The sequence below is a fragment of the Patagioenas fasciata genome, chromosome 2 (assembly GCF_037038585.1).
Source record: "Patagioenas fasciata isolate bPatFas1 chromosome 2, bPatFas1.hap1, whole genome shotgun sequence".
Lineage (NCBI taxonomy): Eukaryota > Metazoa > Chordata > Aves > Columbiformes > Columbidae > Patagioenas > Patagioenas fasciata.
In genome coordinates, this window is record NC_092521.1 from 25,716,333 (window position 1) to 25,737,345 (window position 21,013).

A 21,013-nucleotide genomic window follows, 5' to 3' on the forward strand; every position below is an offset into this window, starting at 1 on the left:
CCCGGCAAATCTTGAGGTCGGCCTCACAGGTCACCACACGGGATTACGTCAGGGACCAACTGGTTGGGTTCAGGCAGGCTCGGGTTGGTCTGGCAGGCTGTGTGAAACAAACAAAAGCCAGACCAAGACAAAAAGTTGAGGGAGCAGGATAGGAGGAAATTAATAAGACTGTTCCAAAGGCTTTTAAATTACGATGGCCATGTTGTTGCAATACTATTGGAAAACTAAATGAATCGCTCCCTTCCTTAGTCCCCTCCTGCTGTGGCTATATTTCTTTTAGCTAAGGGCCTGAGTCAATAAAGATGCATCCAATTTCTCCAAATGCTTGGAATCACTGCAGAAGCCAGATAGAGATTTCAGTAAACTGAGCTTTCATGATAAACAAGGCTGTTCATTAGGTGGCTCTTGGCCTTCAAAGTTTTCAAGACAACTGAACTACTGAGAGAAACTCTCAAATTCACCTGAGAAAGGGCTGATCTCCACAAAACTCTGTTCACCTATTTTCTTAAAAGCAGAGGACTTTAAGGAGTTTTTGTTCAGGAACCCAAAAGCTGAGGCACCTTGACCCTAATCGCTACCGAAAATAAATAATAATATTTAAAAAAAAAAAAAAGGCAGCAGACTATCTTTATTATGTTTCAGTTCACAGTTACAGTACTGGAAAGCCAAAGGTTTTCTAGGCACTGTAAAACCACGTATTAAAAGCAGTACACATTTTCTGTAAAAGCCCGGGGCTCTTTCACTTCTGAATCCATAATACAATTTGCAAGGATGCAGCTACACAGGAAATATTTTTTTTTAGTACACCACAGTAAAAGTCATCTAAGTTTTGCACAACATTTGAGCTTCATCTGGCACAGGTTTCCAGAATCTCATCAGTAGCATTCCAAGACAACACTATTTGTTATACATGAAATCTAAGACCCTTTCTTGAGTTGTTCTGTAGCCATCAAACACCTCATGAGTGCAATGACAGCCAGGTAAGTGAGCAAGTTCCCTGTACAGCACAAAGAACTATGTTAAAAGAAACTGAAATTGTAGAGCATAAGTAGTTGTGAATTTCATGGTGGATTGCCCTTCCCTTTGTTTGCCCTTCTTCCCCCTTAAACACCCAATGTGTCTGTTTAAAGAGTGAGAGTTGTTTTCTGGTTTGCGTTTTGTTTCCTCTTATTTTACCCATGTAATTTGTTGCAGACTTCAGGGCACTAACCTCTGTAGAATTTGCTAGCAACCTACAGAGCTAGCATAAAATAAAAAGTTACAAGTCCACATAACCTTAATTTTATGGTTATAAGCTATATTTACTGCTATATTATAAGTTTGGAAAGACTGCTAAGTGTTCAGTGTGGGAATGCAGGGAATTTCTCTTAGGTTAGTTTTATGGAGAAATGTGTTGTTAAACTGTAGGAAAGGTTACAGTCCTTTCAAGTCCTCCGGAGCAGAATGCCTATTAGGTGTTTTTAGGGTATTTATAAAATACCCAAACCACTCCCTCAGTATCATTCATTGAAATTCAAATTCAGGACCTTTGCTCTGTTCAAGTCCCTTTGGTTTTAACACTGTAAACTAACCTGAGTGAGAACACTATCAAAAATCAAAGTGGGAGAATTTTCTTTTTAACTCTTGCCCAACTGTACTTTTTTAACTTTACAAGTGTTTCTCAGTGCAGTGCATAAATACAGTGCAGCCCAGTGAGTGTATAACATACTAAGCTGAGACTTCACCAACAGGAGAGAAGGGAGTGTTCTTACTACTTCTGTACTGATTTTGCCCGATGAGCCCAGGCAGGATACAACCTCCTGGGTGCCTCAGTTTCCCCACCTGTAAAACTACAGTGATGGTACTGACTTCCAAACATGCTGAATCCTCTTGTGACCTGCCAAAGAACAAATGCTAAACAAGAGAAAGTACTGTCACTCCACACACTGCTCAGCCTGCCCTCATTCCCTCAGTCCCTCATTCTCCCCTTCCAAGGCACATGCCCACTCAGTTTGCAGAGTGGCCACACAATAAGCAGGACTAAACACTGCCTGCAGACAGAGACCTAACGGGGTGCCTGTGTTGTGGAGCCAACCTGATCCTGTACAGTAAATCCAGTACTTCCTGAAAGTGGAATGGCACTACCGTTATGGGACAGGACAGGACAGGACACTTCATCTGCCCTGTGTGGTGGCTACATCCCTGCTTGTCTCCTCCTGGTCTGTAATGTGGGGGCTGCAGGGCTTGGGGCAGAGATGGGAGGAAAGACAGAAAACTGGCACTGAAGGCTATGTACTGCCTATGGGTACCTGCGCATCCCGTAGCTTCTGGTTTGATACACAGCACACTCCTGACTTTTTAAAAATCTCCTTTCTTACATCCACTTTTTGAAATTACATTTGTCATTCACATCTACCACATATGATGAAGTTGCTCACATCATTTTTACTTTAATTCTGAATTTCATTTTTATATGGAACAGTTTATTATTTTTTACAGAATGTCAAGAGGATCTCAGCCTGAAACAAGCCTTTGCAATTCAGCATACAGTGTCATTTAAAATAGGAAAATAAATTGTGTCAAAGAGACACTGAAAAACAAATGTTTTCTCTTTCAGGCATTAGGGCTTTTTAGGAGAAAAACGTCATTTTATCTTTCCACCACAGAGTTTGCTAGCAGTATCTTTTGGTTTTAAATGACTGATAATCTACTCTCCCAGTGAAGATCATTAAAATAAATTTTAGATTAGCCAAGGAACCCCTTGTAGTTCAGTTTACCTTCTGCCAGATTGTTCTAAAAAACAGTAATTTCACCCTGCAATGCCCTCTGCTGGGAGGCACGACGTGGAGCTGGAAGGAGAGCTACCAGTTCGTGTTCTGAAGCAAGGGACACTTGCAAGGAGATGAACTGGATTTTCACCTTCTGTATTAAATCCTGACCCCGCTGAAATCAGTGGAGTTCTAGCTTTTAATTTTCACTTTGCCATTAATCATTCCCCTTTTCAAAAACTGCACTGGTATTAAACACATTAGAAAAAAAATGTTTATTTCAAGTCCAAATGAAAACCTCATTACTGACTTACAGATATGAAGATCTCCTGTTGGCCTTTATTGAGCACCTAGAGAGAGGTTTCCTAAAGAAACTTCCAGCTGCAAAATACATTGTTCCTCTTGACATTCTTCTAAGTCACTTTTAACTATAAAAGCCTGTACAAAATCACACATGCAAACAGCATTCATGTACCACAGCTGTGATTCTGCCTAACACACATCTTCATTGAACAGGATTCTTGTACTGAGAAAAGGATGTCAGGAAAATGCTATGCAGTAAAAGAAAGGAGTATACCTGGAACCTGATGTGTGACAACACCAACCCTGTCAACTGCCACCTCCAGCTCCTGAGATCCAGCATCCCTGGGCTTGAGGAAGAAAAATCTGAATCAGCCCTGCCAAGGAGTGGGATACCAGCATGGAGTTTACACAAACACCAGTCTTCTCCCATACATGCATACTGGTGCCACAACCCCATAGCTTACAGACTGGCTACTCCCAGCTCACAACTCATCTGGAGAAATCATCCCTGAAAAGTATTTTCCAGCCTTGGCAAGTGAGATGTAACACTATCACTGCTTTGGTTTCAGCTCCCGTGTTCCTTGACTAGGATGGTCTTGTGCGCTCTTTGTCTCTCACCGCAGCTGTGCAATGGGCAGCAAATAGGAAGGATTTTTGCACAATAGCTCTCAGTCCACTCTGCTGGGCACTTGCTCCCTACTACTCATGTTCCACAGCTTAGGTCCTTCCTGGCAGCCCAACTATTTTATATTTACTACCAATTATTATTTCTATCTTTCAAATGGAAACATTTTTTCCTTGTGATGAAATGTTTCCTCTGCATTAACCTGCTTTATCACCATGTGCTTCCCTCTACCCTGCTTTACAGGGAGAGACACCCTTGGTGCCAGAGAATGCAGGTGCAGCAAAGCCGCACAGTGCTTGGCAACACCATTTTTATTTGAAGTTACACATAATTATCGTTGATTTGGAAGTGTGACCTTCTTGATACACAGCCTTACGAACTAACAGAATTTTTTCCAAAAACTACTTTACAATGTTTGTTATGCCCTCACGGAGATCAAGATGCCATGCTTATAAGCAGTTTTCAGGACTATGCCAGGTTCATTAAAAGGCCCCCAGACAAGTATTTCTTTTCTTTGTTTTCTCTCCTCATAAACTTCTTCTTCCCTTGGTAAGCGCCACATTGTCACGCTCCTTTGAAAACAGGCATGTTTGGCTACAAACCCCATGTCTGTCCCTGACAGCAAGGGCTCAGATTGTCACTCTGGACACTCACCTGCTCTCCTCAGAAAGATCTTCCTTTGCAAGAGAACTGGGTAGCCCAGGGACCAGATGGCAGGTGCTCACATACCCTAACCCTGAAATTATTAATTCAAGGGAAGGCTGGAAGTAACTGAAAGTTGTTCCAGTCCTGATGCCAGTCTGGTCCCTCACAGGTGAGGAAGCTGTGCCAAAAAACCAAACTGGCACCTTTGATGAAAGGATTGGCAGCGAATTCTGAGATTGCATTGGCCTCCAGCTTCAACTGTCCCCTGATCCAAGGCTGTCTCTCAACATCACAAATGAGAAACATTATATGAGGAATCTTGCACACATTGCTGTTTTTGCTGCCAAGTGGTCTTTCAAGAAGTAGTCTCCCAATCTGATACCTTTACACAGAATAATTTCATCCACAGAAATGCTTGCTAGTGGTTAAATTATGGCCAAGAATCAATATTTGGCCTGAATTTGCTCACGCTGATGCACTATACCACTACTGGAAAATGAGTGTGGTGTCACTCAAAATGGCATTATACTGGAGTGTGACAAGGAACAGAATTAGAGCAATATACTGTGACTGGGAGCAAAGGATTGAACTGGTTCTGCATTTGCTGGAGGCACCAGAACACCTTGGTGAGAGGTAGCTACAGCGGTACCTCCATCCCAGTTTCTGAGACAAGCAAGCAGAAAGGGCTGCAACATGCTGTTACCACTATCAAAAAGAAGAGTGCCTGCCTGCAATCATTACCCTCCAGGCTGGCAGCAGGTAGCACTGAGGAAACGCCAGTTTTGGTATTCCCTGATTCTACTGACCTCTGTCATTGCCTGGGCCTTGGAGAGTTCATCAGTCAAACAAGAGGACTGAGGAAAGCTCTGCTCAACCTTAATTAAGGCTCTCTTTGATTTCCAGAGAAAACAGAGGAGACAAATCAATATCCTGCCCTGGGAAGTTTTTTTGTCCTCATCACTGCAGTGGCAAAATCCAGTTTTATCAACACTGCTGAGAAAGCAAGCTTGCAGTGGCTTGAGGATTAGACAACATGATGGCTTCTGCCCAGGACAGCCTTCCAGCTTTTTGTTCTCTCTTCCTAAGAATACACTGAGAAAGTATAAAAGAAAAAAATTCATAATCATCAGACAAAGTGGTCATTCTGTACTTCTCCAACCCTCAGAAGTCAGTAACCTTTCTGTTTGCACCAATATAAGCCCCAAGCTGTCAGTGAGAGACACGATTTGCACAAGCAAATTCACTCATTTCCTAAGAGAGGGCAAAATTCAGGGTATGACCTCAATTCCTTTCTCCTGGCCACAGCTTAGCTGAAGGCCCAGTATGTCAGATTCACCTCAGTGTGATTCCAGGGACTGGTCTGGAATCAATTTGACCCAGTAAGTCTCTTTGACTGCATCAAGCCCTTCATAAGTTTTGAACAACAAGAATCTAAACGGCAGGCAGCAATCTGCACAAAAACAATCCTTGCAGTTCAGGGAATTTTTAAAGGTCTGTGCCTCTTTTTTTTTCTTTTTTTTTTTCTTTCATTCTTTTTTCTTTTTTGTTTCAAATGCTTTCCAACTGAGCAAACGCTGCAGCGGGTTCATGGGAGAAGGCCTTGAGGCACCCCTGACTTTGGCACTGTTATCCCATAGACACTCCATACATTTTTGGCACCTTGCAGCAGACACATTGACAGCCGCAGGATTGATGGAAAGGGAAAAAAGCTGTTTTGCAGTCAAAAGAGAATGTACTCGGATTTCTAAGGCCATTTGAAAGAATGCCAGAATGATACTGGATTTCAGCATTCTTAAGCTCCTTTAAGATGATGCAGCAAGTGGTCTTTTCCACATGTGATGATGTATTTCAGGACAAGAGTTTATTCAAGATTTTCCAAGCCTGTGGGCTCCTGATCCTTTTTCAAATTACAGAGATGATAGCATACCGGGGAGAATTGTGATTAGTTTAAACTCTCCACAGCTGCGAGAGATGAATGTAAAAATTCCACCAAAAAATCCACTTCTTCTGGATTGAATTTACCTACACGACACCGAGTCCCAACCAAGGGACCACTTAAAAGAGCTGGAGCAGCATCAACACTATTTAGTTTCTTCCATCACATCAACCCAGGGAATGCTCACAACTGTTCTACCCAACACATCCCTCCCAGCAGCACTGTCATCGTAGGGGCTGGGGTAGTAACGAAGCCCCAGGATGCGTGGGGAGGAAAATGGAACGATGAAATAAAAGCCTAAGTACGAGGGAATTCAAACAGGGCTTGCAACTCATTACTTGGAGTACCAAGAGAATTGTAAAACACCTTGTAACCGAGAGGCTTTGCTTGGAGCTGTTAAGGACTGCAGCCCCTACTTCATCACGGGCTGACAAATTTTGAACAGCCTTGGCAATGCGGGGGAGGAGGGGGGAGCGCTGAGTTCTCTGTCTCAGCTGACCGGAGGAGACGGCAATGCTTTGTTTTGCTTAACAGGCCCTCTCTCTCTCTTAATTGCCTCCTTGGGTTTCTAATCAAGTATTGTAAGATACAGCATTCACCTCCATCATTTGTCTCCAAGCGTCAGCATTGACAATGCCAGCAGCGCAACTACCTCGAGACGTTGAACTCCCCATTGTCTCTGAAGACAGAGGAGACCAGAGCAGACATTGGAAGACCAGTCACTGAGATCCCCTACATTTGTCTGGATTTATTAGTATGGCAATAGACGAGACGCTGTTTTATGGGACGTCCCTCAAAAATGCTAAATAAAGCACATAAAATTTAAAAAAAAAAAAAAAAATCAAATCCCACTTACCCAAAGAAAAGGAAGCCTGTGGCTCAACTGCACGAAGTCCCCAAAACCCCATAGCCGGGCAGGAGCCAGCAGAGGCTTCCCTCAGTGCCCGGGCTGAAACCGGCTGGAACCAGCCAGAACCGGCTGGAACCACCCAGTCATTCCCCCACCCAGCACCTGGCCACTTCTGCTCGTGTGTCCCCATCTGTGCCACGGGCTGTGGGGAACGTCTGGTGGTAAAGAAGCTGAGGCCATACTCTTGACATTACACATTAAACCCGCTTTTATGTCTTTCATGCCACTCTGTGAGGAGATATGCCCGAAATACCAAACTGTGCTCTTCACAGTTGTATCAGGTAACGTTACCCTCAAATATTCCCGGCGCGTCTGGGCTGGGCTGGGCCGGGCCCCTGCAGCCCGTTCTGAGGCGGCCAGCCGAGGCGGAGCGGCCCGGTTCAGCCCGTTCGGAGGCGGAGCGGCCCGGCTCGGTGCGGCGCGGCGCAGGCTGTTAGAGGTAGTATGGCGGGAAAAACACCACTAGCATGCGTAGTCGTGGCCGAGTGGTTAAGGCGATGGACTAGAAATCCATTGGGGTCTCCCCGCGCAGGTTCGAATCCTGCCGACTACGGCAGAGTCTCACAGCTCTGCGTTGGGTTTTTTTTCGCTTATTTCCTTCTCCCGGGGGTGGCGGGACGGCAGGCGGCGCTGCCCGATGGCCACACCGCCAACGAGCGCCCCACACACCCCACAGGCATCCCCAGACCCCGGCGGGCACGGAGACCCCGCCCCTGCCGGCGCCGCCGTGGCAACCGCTGGCGGCGGCAAGATGGCGGACGACCTGGACGAGTTGCTGGATGAAGTGGAGCGGCGGCTCTGCCGCCTGCCGGGGATAGGGACGGTAGCCGGCCCCCGGCACGGCGATGGCGAGGAGGAGGAGAGGTCGGCGGCGAAGGAGAGCAGGTCAGCGGTCCTGCGTCGGTCCCGGCGCCCTTACCCCGCTCCCCGCCGAGCGGGCAGCGGCAGGGGCGGGGCGGCCCGTCCCTCCGCCGCACTGTGGGGCGGGAGGGGTCGGCGTCCGGCGAGACCCCTCGGGAAACGAAAATACCGAGGTTCGGGAAGTGAACCGGTGGCCAGAGGTCATCCACTGTCCCGTCGTACTTGTTTTTAAACCAACAAGCCGTGTGCCGATGAGCTGAGTTAGTTCAGATGGTCTTTGTCTCTCGGGAGTGTCCCAACCACGGATTAAATATGGCGTTAAAAGCTGCGCTAATGTGCTTGTGAGTTAGGATCAGGGGTTACTTAGCTATACAACCGACCTCATGATACATAAAATAACTATAAATTTTGTGACTTACGGCAGGAAGAGCTTTAGCAATAGTATTCTAAACCGGTTTATTCTGTTGATACTTATGTCATTTGTGTGTTCTGTTAACACTTTTTTAATTGACCATATCTTCCACAGTAAGTGCATAACTTACACCCTATGCTTTCATGTATCCAATTCAAATTTCACAATTTTCCAGTGACGATCTGACTACTGATAGTTTCAGTCATGACAGGGTCGGTGCTGATGGGACTGCCAAGGCGCTGCCACGTCGCTGCCATCCCAGCTCTCATAGGCGTCTTTGCTGCCCTCAGGTTTCCATCCCAGCCCTCACAGGTGTCCCAGATTCGGGTTGGGAGGTCTGTGGACCAGGGAGGCTTGGTCTGATGTCTCCACAGGTGGACTGCTGAGTGCTTAGCCAGTGGACATCTCAGGGTCCCAGGCAAGGATCCTAAGGAGCCAAATGACTAATAGAAGACCAGCCCCCCTACCTTTGGTCACATTACTGGACTTACCTGTTGTTTGCATAATGGTCAGATGAGCACCTAAATTTAGTCAGTCTAATTACAATTTTTTTAAAAATCACAGTTATCTTTCTCAGGACTAGACTTGTTCTTGATTGGTTGATGCAGCAGTACTACATGCCTCCCTTTCTTTGACAAAGAGCTATCAAACAGCAGACTTGAGTGACAAGGCTCCTCCATTGAGTGAAAGCAAAGTGCAGGTGATCTCTCTAAATGCATGCAGTTTGGCAGGGACTCCTTAGAACCCCTGCAGTTGTATAACATGAGGAGAGAACTCCCTCTGACCTTTTTATATTCCTGCTGCTGAAGATTAATGTGAAAAATCAGGGCTGTCCAGTTTGTTGCTCAGTAAGTGCAGCGTGGCTTATATTATTATAGTTTTATTCAGGGTTGGAAGTGGTTGGAAATAAGCAAGCAAAAATAAGACCTATGATGAGACAGTTCAACAGGGACTGAAAGGCGTCATCGTGCAGTTTACATCTGTCCAGTCATGATTTGGATGGCATACCTTAGATACTACAGAAATATTAGAGGAAAAAGGCTGCAACTAATCTCATGTTTTAACTTACAATTCTTAGAACTGCTCTGATCATGCTACAGAATGAAGGCTGATTTGTTTTCTTTTCAGATCAGCTAAACTGTTGATGAGTGCTGGCAGCAGTGAAGAAGATATAGATGACATTATTGATGAGATCTGTAATGACAGCAGCTTTGCCAAAACACCACTGGTGAGTAGGAGTCAGGGGAAATGTGGAACAAATGAGAAACTGAAACTGTTTTCAAGCAAAAAATGAACTAAAACAAGCTGTAGGATAACTTGGAAATAAAGTAGAAAGGAAAATGCAACATTCCTATAATGAAGAACAGGAGAGATATGTAGAGATGGCCTTACCCAGGCAGAAAGAGGCAATTAAAGGAAATGTGAGTTCAAGATAGAGCATCCTGTCAAATATCATAGAATCACAGAATGGGTGAGGTTGGCAGGGATCTCTGGACGTCATCTGGTCCAGCCCCCTGCTCAAGCAGAGCTACCCAGAGCTGGTTGGCCAGGACCATGTGCTGGTGGCTTTGGAGTATCTCCAAGGATGGAGACTCTACAGCTTCTCTAAGTAACCTGTTCCAGTGTTTGACCACCCTCACAAGAAGTAAAGAAGTTCTTTCTTATGTTTAACTGGAATTTCTTGTATTTCAGTTTGTGCCCATTGCCTCTCGTCCTGTCAGTGGGCCCCAGTGAGAATAGTCTGGCTGTGTCTGTTCTTCCCCATAACATATTCTTATACCTTTATAAGATTCTACTGACCCTTGTATTCTCCAGGTTAAATAATTCCAGCTCCGTTAGCCTCCACCTATATGTCAGATGGTTTTAAGTCCTCAATCACCTTCGTGGTCCTTTGCTGGACCCACTCCATTATGTCCATGTCTCTTTTGTACTGGACACATCACTCCGAACATGTCTGTGAGGCCATATCTGGAGTACTGTGTCCAGTTCTGGGCCCTCCAGTACAAGAGAGAGATGGAGCTGGAGGGCCTTCAGCAAAGGGCCATGGAGAAGATCAAGAGGCTGGAGTATCTTTCATATGAGGAGAGGCTGAGAGAGCTGGGACTGTTCAGCCTGGAAAAGAGAAGGCACCAGGGAGACCTTATCAGTATGTGTAAATACCTGATGGGAGGAGTAAAGAAGGGGCCCGACGCTTCTCTGTAGTGCCCAGTGACAGGACAAGAGGCAATTAAGTTCCATCTGTACACAAGAAAACACTTTCTTACTGCGAGGGTGGTCAAATACTGGGACAGGCTGCCCAGAGAGGTTGTGGGATCTCCATCTGTGGAGATTTTCAAAACGCAACTGGACACAGTGCTAGGCAAGCTGCTGAATCTGACCCTGCTTTGAGCAGGAGGGTTGGCCTAGATGATCTCAAGAGGTCCTTTCCAGCCAAAATGATTCCATGCTTCTGGCTCACCAGTGCTGACTAAAGAAGGATCATCTGACTCGACCTGCTGGCAATGTCCCTCCTAACACAGCCCAGGATGCTGTTGCCTTCTGTGCTGCAAGGGTACCCTGCTGGCTCATGGTGAGCTTACCATTGACCGCATTCCCTGTGGCCTTCTCTGCAAAGCTGCTTTCCAGCTGGTCAGCCCCCAGTGTGTTCTGGTGCATGAGTTACAGGCGCAGGAGTTTGCATTTCCCCTTAGTTGAACTTCCAGGGATTCCCCTCAGCCCATTTTTGCAGTGTGTCGAGGTCCCTCTGATTGGCAGCGCAGTCGTCTGGCACACAAGCCACTGCTCACCATTTTGTATCATCTGCAAATGACTTCTGTCGTTTGACAGGAGGAGACACAGATGAAACCACAAATTTACATTATCAAAACAGAGTGATAGAAAACATTGCAATTAGATATTCCCTTAGGTATCATTGGAAGAAAATTGTATTATTAATGCTTCATAACCCCCTGTTATTTTCATGAGTGACATTGGTTTTGGTTTTTTTTGTCTTTGATTTCACAGAATCACAGAATGTTAGGGATTGGAAGGGACCTCAAAAGATCATCTAGTCCAATCCCCCTGCCAAAGCAGGACCACTTAGATGAGGTTACACAGGAATGTGTCCAGGTGGGTTTCGAATGTCTCCAGAGAAGAAGACTCCACAATCCCCCTGGGCAACCTGTTCCAGTGCTCTGTTACCCTCACTGAGAGGAATATTCTTCTCAAATTTAAGTGAAAGCTCCTGTGTTCCAGTTTGAACCCCTTCCCCTTTGTTCTATCGTCGGTTGTCACCAAGAAGAGCCTGGCTCCATCCTCGTGACACTCGCCCTTTATATATTTATAAACATTAATGAGATCACCCCTCAGTCTCCTCTTCTCCAAACTAAAGAGACCCAGCTCCCTCAGCCTTTCCTCATAAGGGAGATTTCTTACAAAGTGGCTAAAACTGAACCAACAAAAAACACTTGTATACTACAATATATATGTCTGAGTCAGAATTATTTCAGTAAATTTGTATAATTTTATCATTTATATCCTGAGGACTTCCCATTTAGGATCTAGAATTCTAGCATTCAAGATTTCAAATAACCTGTTTCCTGCGCTGCAAATAGCAAACTTCAAAAACACTTTAACGTTCTGAATAACAGAAGTCCGTGATATGTTTCAGTAAAACAAAAGCTCAAAAACACCAAGGGAGAAAGTTCCTAACTTAAAACTGGTTTTAAAAGCATAATTATTAAAAAGAGGGCATGAAATACTAAGTGTTGATTATAAAGTCGAAGTGATCATGTGGTGTTAAATTCCATCAGGCAGAGCTGGGAATTCAGTATGGGAAGAGAGTCCTCATTCCCCATTTATTTGTTACTTCAGCAGCTTTTGTCCTAAAGAGCCTCACAGAAACACAAGAAAATTCCCAAATTCTTAGTCCCCTTCTTCTGTAACTGAGACTTTCTGGCTCCTGCTTTTTAAGTAAAACAATATTGTTAACTTGCTCTAATGCTGCCTTTTATTCTTTGATTGTTTTTAAATAGAAATTGAAGTCTAATTCTGCAAGTTTCACACCGGAAAGCAATAGTGCTGTTGTACAGGCTTATAGGAAAAGGTAAGTGAAAAATGTCTTGGCTAGTTGAACATAGCTTGATTATATCTTGTTGTCCACCTAATAATACTGCTGCTGTTTAATTTGTGTTGACAATAACTAAGAAAGAAACTGAGTACTTAGAGAAACATTCATTTTAAAGAAAAAGGTAAACACAAAGATAATTTTGAAGAATTACTAATGTGCTTTCATGTGGCCAAAATTAATTATTATAAATATATTAATTATTTAAGTTGTTGAACAACAGCTTCCTTTGCCTTATGGAAATACACATTTATCAGATGCTGCAATATATAGTCCCATATATATTTAGTATAGAGAGATGTTGTCATAGTGTTTTTCTTTGAACACATTGGTAATGAAATTTTAAAATTCTATAGTTTGTAAGTGTTTGGATGCTTTGCCTATATTTAATAAATATTGGTTTAGAAGTACCATTTTGTTGAACTAGGAGAAGCATTGTAGTACTATCTCCAAAAGGTTGTGGCGTAATTTAATATTTTTTAATGAAATCCATATAGGTGCTGTCCAGTGTACCTGGGCGGAAGCTCTTCACCATGTGGCATAGGAACAAATATTTCAAAAAGGTATGAAACGTAAAAAAATTAGTTCTACTTGCTTTATCATTATTTTTATTCATACCTATATTTCTGGAGCTCTGCATTTGAACTCAACAGGACAGCCCTACTTTCATCTAAGCATGTGGCTGCCTGTAACTGCAGTTGAAGTCAGCTGGTCCCTTCCAATCCTCTGCTGTTGACCACGAGATCTTTTGTTTGTTTGAGGAGTTGAAAGATGTATGCAAATGAGACATGAGACTCCAAAAATCAAAACCATGTAGTTAAGGAAATTGCTGCTGTATTGTTATTTTTCCCTGCTTCTCTTCGGCTCTCTGTGTGATGCCAAGTATGTCACTCATCTAAGTGGGCTGGTTTAAATCATCCTGGAACCTGAACTGAAAATAGCCAGAGTGCTTTGCAGCTGCAGCTGAACTTAGTAGGAGAGATATAACACTTCAAAGATTTATCCCCAACACCCTGTAGAACATTATTACATTTCCATATGGGATTTTTTGTGGTAAGTACTTATGCACTTGATGTGTATTTGAATGCTGGGTCAGGTACCATACCAATGAGGAAGACCAAAGAGAATATATCCAGAATATCTGTTTATTTTATGTGTTCAGTGAGGTTAGGAACCCATAAAAATAATACATGATCGTATTGTTAAAACAAGTACCATAAAGAATGAACCAGAGATGTACAAAAAAAATAAGGTTACAGGGCAACCTTGCTTCTAGTATATGTGAGCGAGTGCTGTACTTTAAAACCATTATGGTCTGTGTAGCTTCTGTGATTGTAATAAAATCTTGGAACTTCCTGTTCTTTTTTGACCAGAACATGTGATCAACTACGTTGCACTGCCTGCGACTTCCGTGTGTCACTTTTCAATGATTACATCTGGGATCAGTCCTGTGATTATCTTTTTTTCAGGTATGTCTGAGGTAGGTTTGGTAGTAGTATCCTGTTGCTGTGTTTTGGGGCTTGATAGGAACAGGAAAGGTGAAAAGTCCTTAGCACTCCTGTGTTATCTAAAAAGGAGAATACATGCAACCTGTGTGCTGATCAGGTGGGAAAGTCTGGAGGGATGAAACACATCCCATAATCTGTTTTCATATCTACTGCAATATGCAGTCAGTCTGTGTGATGGATCAGCCTCTGGTGTGCCATTCCAGCGTGCCTGCAAAATGAATGCGGACTGTTTGGCATGAACTTCTCACCATACCTTCAGTCACACAGACTGTGATTGCTTCAATCAGGTTTTCTTTTTTCCAATATCAATTATTATGTGGTCATGTTCAATGAAAACCAAATACATTTGTTTCTTAACAGACTTCTTTTTGAAGCAAGATATGATTAAATGAAGGGTGGGACTCTTTTTTTCTCCTTATATTTGTGATGTCTTTGACTTTAATTATTTCATTTTTTTTTAAGACTTAAGGAATTCTTACTTCCAGGTTCTCTAAAACTGTATCTAATGCCAAGGCTTAGTGAAGGGTGGCGTAGTAGGCATGCTCCTAATACAGACATCAAATTTCAATTCCTTTTATTTTAGTGAAGTCTGAATGTGCCCATTAACTGATGGAGGTGGTGGTATTCAGATTGTGTTTGGCCACCAGGGGTGTGACAGCTGTAGTAGAACAGTAAGGGAGACATCATCTCCTTTTCCATTATTTTTCTTTTATTACATGTTATTTTTTTCCTGTATTTCCCTTCCAGTTTCAAAATTTGAATGAAAATCTTATGTTCATTGCAGGGGGGTTGGACTAGATTACCTTTGAAGGTCTCTTCCAATCCAAAGTATTCTATGATTTTCCCATTGTTTAAAGCAGCATTAAATATACAGTGTTGCACTAGTCTTTTAAGATGAGTTTGGTAGCTGAAACTGTTAAATAAAAATATACTTCTTTTATTTGCTTAAAGTCTAAATTATTCTGCTTCTGAGATCTTGAAATTAATAATTTTTTTTTTAAAAAAAGAAAGGCATTAGTTTCAGATACTTGGAACATTGATTAAAATCTGTAATCTTTAGCAAGATATCTAGCTATTTATTTAGAATAATCTGAATTTTAAAAAGCAAACTTGAAAATTAAACATTTGCTTTCCATGAGTAAGTGTCTGACCTCTTTTTCTAAAAATTCTTCCTTCGATGTGTGTTTTGGGTTTTCTTTCTTTATCTGGGCTTGTTAATGTTGTTTCTGAGCAATTCAGTGGCCAGTAATTGGTGGTCAGTGGGAGGTCATGAGAGCAGGGATAGTTAAAATGCTAAATTTTCTTCACTTATTTTTTGAAACAACTTGTTTTTGTAATAGCCATGCTGATTTTTCATTTGTTGTGATTGATGCTTGCACAGGAGTTATTTGTGGTTTGATCTACATTCTCTTATGGCCATTTCATTTCAGTCACTTAAACAACCATCCTGAGTAACAGTTCCTGATGAAAAGTTTAACTCTCTAATTGTTCCCATTCTGCATAGGGATTTTAACAGTAAATTTGATAAAACATTTTTGCTAATTTCTTAACACAAGAATTAACTCTACCTGGTTTTCTTCCCCACTCTTCCTCTGGAAGGGTCTCTAAATCTGATGGAGAACATTGTTTACAAAAACATCAGTCTCCAGTTGATCTGAGAATAAAGCAACTATGCACCAAGACTGGTCTCAGGAAAGGATTGTGTTCAAAACAGAATTTAAACATATCCTTAAACTCATTCATAACAATGTTACTCAGAAATGTTCTTAAGAGCTTTTCTGAATTGAAATGCCCTCATGAATCTTTTTTCTTTAAAAAAAAAAAATGTGTGATCCTCAACTGAGTTCACTCCATTGACAGGAATAACATGCCTGAGCTCAGCAAACTAAGAGCGAAGATGATCAAGAAGAAAGGAGCACGAGCATATGCTTGTCAGTGCAGCTGGAGATCCATTAATGAATTAATGGACCTCCAAACAGACCAGCAGCTTCGGTGGGTTTGCGGTAAACATGCAGAATGAAGTCATCTTGCGTGTGGTACCTGCTTGTGTGGAAACGGGTTGTCGATGCAATTCTTTCCCGCACAGTTTTCTGAGAAAAGATGGAAACCTGAATACTTATATCTAGAAACAGATTATAACACCCAGACCTCAACTCAAAAGCTTTTTTTTTCAATTCAACTGTCTTGCAAGCAGTAAGGGGAGTTGAATTATTAGAAAGCTCAACCAGTTTGGAGGCTTGCTGGAAGGTAAATGAGGTTAAAGCTCATACTCAGTTAAAGGAAGAGGAAATTGACAGATTTAGCCATGGGGCAAAGCACCTTGAGGCTGTTCCTCATATCTAGCAGAGCGCCTTGTTTCCTGTGTCTGCAAAGTCTTGGACTCCAAGTGATGAGCTGGGATGCAGCCATGACACACACAAGTATATGAACTTCTGCATAGAAATTAATACTGCTGTTCTGCATTGCTTGTAGCTGTTAATGAGCAAGTGGGTGTAGATCTCTTTAAAAATTACTGCAAGATCAGCTCTCACCTCGAAGGTTTCAGCATACCCCAAAACTTTATTTTACCCACCAGTAGCCAAAAACTGCAGGTGCTGGAAATTTCCTTCCAGTTCCTACTGCTTTCTTCAAAGCATTTTCAGCTGACTCGGGACCTTTACCACAGTGAATTTCTTGGACTTCCCTTCAGCCTTCACTGCAAGAGGTGAACAAGTCATTGTACCGTTATTAAATATTGTACAATTTTAAAGAGATTCTGAAGAGTATATGACTCTTCTGTCATTTTTTTCAAGGGAAATAAGGCTCGGGCTTTTAAGAGGGAGAAAATGTATATCCCCACTGGCATTCAAGTTTGGATTTTTCAGTTTCACTTAGCTTTCACTTCAGCTTCACTTCAAAATACTACATATTCAGAAAGTGTAGCTGTCCTGTTTCAACACACTCCCTTCCTCCAGTAACATAATAAAACTACTTCCAGTATCATTTTACTTGGTGAATTTTCTTGATTACTGTTAATGTCACTATAGTTTACGAGCTCTTTCTTTTCATTATGTATAACACAGGAGGTGGATTTGAGTTTTGGGCAGGCAGAGAGGAAGGAAGGGATTACAAGTCCTGGCAATTGCTACATTGAAAAGTGTGTCAAAATGGGAAGTCTGTCAGTATTTTTTGCTATGCAGAATGTGGTACTGTACAAATAAATTCAAAATTGATTACTTTGTGCAATTCTACACAGAGCCTTTTTTTTTTTGTGAAGTTTTGCTCATGGCTTTAAATCTGTATATTGTCAATCTGTTATTTTTCTGAGCTTTTCCAAAACAATTATGTTAACTTTTGTATAGAAGTCATCTCTTGAATCTGTCGCTTTTTCTGTACCCCTCTGAAAGAGCAGATCCCAGTAGTGACCAGAGGCATAATGTCCTCTGCATCCCGCTCACCTTGCCCTTCTGTCAGTGTTTTTTAGAACCTGCACTTAGAGTTCTAAGCAGTAAGTGTTCCTGGGCTTTCTTCAGGTGGGCCTGGGTGATTTCCATTCCAAGAGAAACATCTGTGCTGAAATGGTAGGAGAAGAACCCCCAACAGTAGGATGTAATTTATTAACAAGCTCCAGAGAAGAATAAACCTATTTTCCATCCTTTTTCTTGAAGAAGGATGCATTTCAAAAAGTGCTAAGTTGCCTTGACTTGCCTGTTCCAAGGCCATTTGAAACTCATGACCAAGTAGCCCCACAGGATGCTCTTTTGGCCTGGATTTGCACTGGAACTTGTGGCACAATGTCAGGAACAAGTTAGGCTTGAAACTTGTGAGCAGGAAACGGGGAAAATAATAAGACCCATCTCAGTTCATTAGACCAAGTCTTATGTGACTTGGAAAAGGAGCATGTCTCCTGTACCCTGCTTTAAACAAACCAGCAGAAATAGTCACCCCCACTGGAGCAGTTTGCACTACCAAGTGTGTGGAGCGAATCATACAGGAATGAAAGCTCAAGACATCCGTTCTGGTGATTTTTGTGGCAAGCAAACAACCTGGAGCACTTGAAAAGTGGAGACTAGGAAGGAATTAAGACAAAAGAGTGTAGGAGAAGTGAAAAAGGATTAACACCAATATCTGTTGACATTAGTCAGCATTTCTCCTAGGTCACCTCATCCCTCACTCTTCTGTTAGCCTGAAGAGCTGTACAAAGAGAGCTCACTTTCTGAACAGAGATTATTGTCAGGCGATTTGTATCACTAACGACATTAAGACTGCGGTCCAAGCACCAGAAATGTTTGAAGATAATCTTTATTGATAAATATATATGGGAATCTGAGCATTCCCATGAAATCATCATATTTATTCAAGTGTAGTTACTTGTTTCTGGCCTTGGTCAGAATGGTGGGATATGACAGCTCTTTGCCCAAGTGAAGCTTTAAACGTGCAGAAATAGTGCTTATTTTATTGGTCTTCATTACAGAATTTAGAGTATTTTTAGATGTGATAATAGTTACTATGTCATTAAATAAAATTATTTTGTTGGAAAGAGCAGTGGTATTAAGTATTTGATTTCCCTTCCTGTGCTTTCGTCAGTTGCATGTTACAAACCACTCTGAAGTCATAAAATAATGTGAAGTAAGGTAAAATTTGAGCTTGAATATTCATTTGATGAAGGCATTGTAAGATGGCACAAAGTTTTCAAGTTGTACCCCAGACCCTTAAGTGATACTTCCATGTCAGTTATCTGAGACAGCAGGGATTATGTAAAGAATTCTGTTCAAAAATGCCATTCAGCTGTTCTCAAAGGGAACTACTTGGAACAGTTTTGTGAAGTGCATATGTGACCGCGGTTTTGCTCCATTTTTTTGCTTTGGACGTTTATAATACCATTTCTGTTTGTGAAATGGGCAAGGAGAAAACTTCGGACTTTCATTTTGCTTGCATGATATGCCTGGAAATTTTCTAGCCCACAGCATTAGTCTGCAGCAAAACGAGAATCCACAGAAAAGCATTCACTTGGAGATGTACTCAGTGGTTTAATGTCATACCAGCTTTTCTAAATCTATGTTCCGTCAGTACTTCTGGATAGGAATCCAAATCAGATGTGCATCGTACATTTTGATAGCTTTCCTTTATCAAATTTTAATGTGCTGTTCTAATTATATCTCACCTGTTCTACCTACAAACTGTGGAGAGTGTCCAAACCAGATGGTGAATATATAGCTCAGAAGAGTCATTATTAAGGCTTTTGTCCTGCCATAAAATTTAACTTACAGAAGCCTAATAACATTACATATTGCAAGCTCTACACTGTATATAATTGAATAAAGATTTTTTTTTCCTGAACACCCATTTCAGTTTCGTACTGAAGGTATTCTGCAAATGCCAGGCACTGGAAGCTGCCACTTGTTGAAAGACTGCTCACTTCTCTTGTTTCCTGACATGTGAGTCTTCAGGTCATGTAACCAGCACATGTGGTAGTCACACAATAGGGGAGGGACTGGGCTGGGTGCTATGCAGGCAAATTTTTCTTCCTTCCAGGCTCTTTTTGCACAAGAGCTGACCATTTTTTTCTGTTGCGTGACACCTGATAGCTGCAGACAGGCCAAGCTGTAGGGGTTGGAGTAAAGGACTATCAGGTGCTGCGCATCTGTGAGGGCTGCATACGATGTCTGGGACTTGGCAGGTGTGCTTGGATAAGAGTATTTTCGAAATGTCGATACTTGAAGAAATAAAAAGTTGGAACAAATTTGAATTGTGTGTCGTGGAAATTCTACTGTGTTGTTCTTATTCAAGAGAAGCCTTATGAAAATGGTGTAGGACCATGTTTTCTCTGTCAGAAGGATTACGAAATGCCCTTAACAGAAAACCATTGTCCAGCTCATGAAAAACAGTAAGTACTGTTGTGTTTTCTCACATCAGAGAGGATGTAGCACATACCTGAAAAGGAAATGAGCTTTAACATTCTTTACGAGATAGCATGAGGAGAGCACATTAAATTGCAAAGAACTCATAAAGTTGAATGCATTTACCACATTCCTTGGATATTTACTTAGAAGAAATAGTAGAGCCAGCTGCTATGGGAAGGGGCAAATAGCTGAAGTTCTTGCAGAGTGGGATGCTGGTACCTCGGTGTGTCAGTCAAGGCAGGTTATCACTGGCATCATACTGGTCCCTTAGAAGTGGGAAATCAGTCAGGGAATCGCAGCATTTGCTGTCCCATGGATCTTGCTGTAGAAAACCATTCTTTGTACCAAGAAGTTGCTCTACAACTAATCTTGGTTCTCCATGATGATGAAACGCTGCCTGGAACACATTAGAGTAACAGACACAAATATTTCCTATATTGCAGTGTCACAGAGCACCCTCAGAAGGTAGTGTTCATATGTGTTTAATTCACATTGACAACTTTTGTTCTGTTGGGTTTTAAATGCGATTTGGGGTAAAATGTGATTACACAATGTAGTCTGCAGAGGGCAGAGCAACACCGCTCAGTGTTACAGCTCAGGCTTCTGCTTCATTAATACAAGCTCATACTTCTTGTTTTTTTTCTGGAATAATGAATGTTGATATTCAATGGGCCAAGGCTTTTTGCATTTGTTTTCTAATGCTGTAATTATAAGTGGAGTAGCCAGATTTGTGGCAACTCCACTTGATTTTTGTGTGACTTCATCCAAACGGTCCTCAAGTGTCCACGGCCAGTACTGGAGCAGATTAACTTGTTCAGCTGTCAGCTAATGAAGCATAAAATAATCTGTGTGTATATATATACATGTAAGTGTATGTATGTTTATCCTCCAACAACATCAGTGAAAAACTAAATTGTCTTTGGGATTTGCCTTTCACCCACTCTGAGTTAATTTTCCATGACATTGTTAAGTGGTTTTGGTGAGTAGAGGTTGTACACTTTAGAATGTCATAATGTTCAAACAAAATGTATATAGCACACCATCCGAGATGTGAAAAGATGGCAAATTTTAAAAAGAAA

At 42.1% G+C, this 21,013-nt stretch overlaps 1 protein-coding gene and 1 non-coding gene across 5 annotated transcripts; both read left to right on the forward strand.

Moving 5' to 3' along the window:
* Nucleotides 1-7,328: 7,328 nt before the first annotated feature.
* CFAP418 (cilia and flagella associated protein 418) lies at nucleotides 7,329-19,774 on the forward strand. Of its 4 annotated transcripts, XM_065832763.2 has the most exons (8): nucleotides 7,329-7,447; nucleotides 7,843-8,051; nucleotides 9,568-9,667; nucleotides 11,443-11,547; nucleotides 12,453-12,523; nucleotides 13,042-13,107; nucleotides 13,918-14,013; nucleotides 15,913-19,774. In XM_065832763.2, exons 2-8 carry the CDS (start codon nucleotides 7,918-7,920, stop codon nucleotides 16,070-16,072), a joined length of 732 nt encoding a protein of 243 aa, XP_065688835.1. In that variant the 5' UTR covers nucleotides 7,329-7,447; nucleotides 7,843-7,917; the 3' UTR covers nucleotides 16,073-19,774. The 4 variants fall into 4 exon arrangements, with proteins under 4 accessions (XP_065688835.1, XP_071660028.1, XP_071660030.1 ...); XM_071803927.1 differs by lacking the exon at nucleotides 7,329-7,447 and having other exon boundaries at nucleotides 7,789-8,051; XM_071803929.1 differs by lacking the exon at nucleotides 7,329-7,447 and having other exon boundaries at nucleotides 7,789-8,051; nucleotides 13,918-14,024; nucleotides 15,913-15,995.
* On the forward strand, nucleotides 7,638-7,719 carry TRNAS-AGA (transfer RNA serine (anticodon AGA)). The gene has a single exon. It is a non-coding gene; the product is annotated as a tRNA-Ser (tRNA).
* Nucleotides 19,775-21,013: the final 1,239 nt, after the last annotated feature.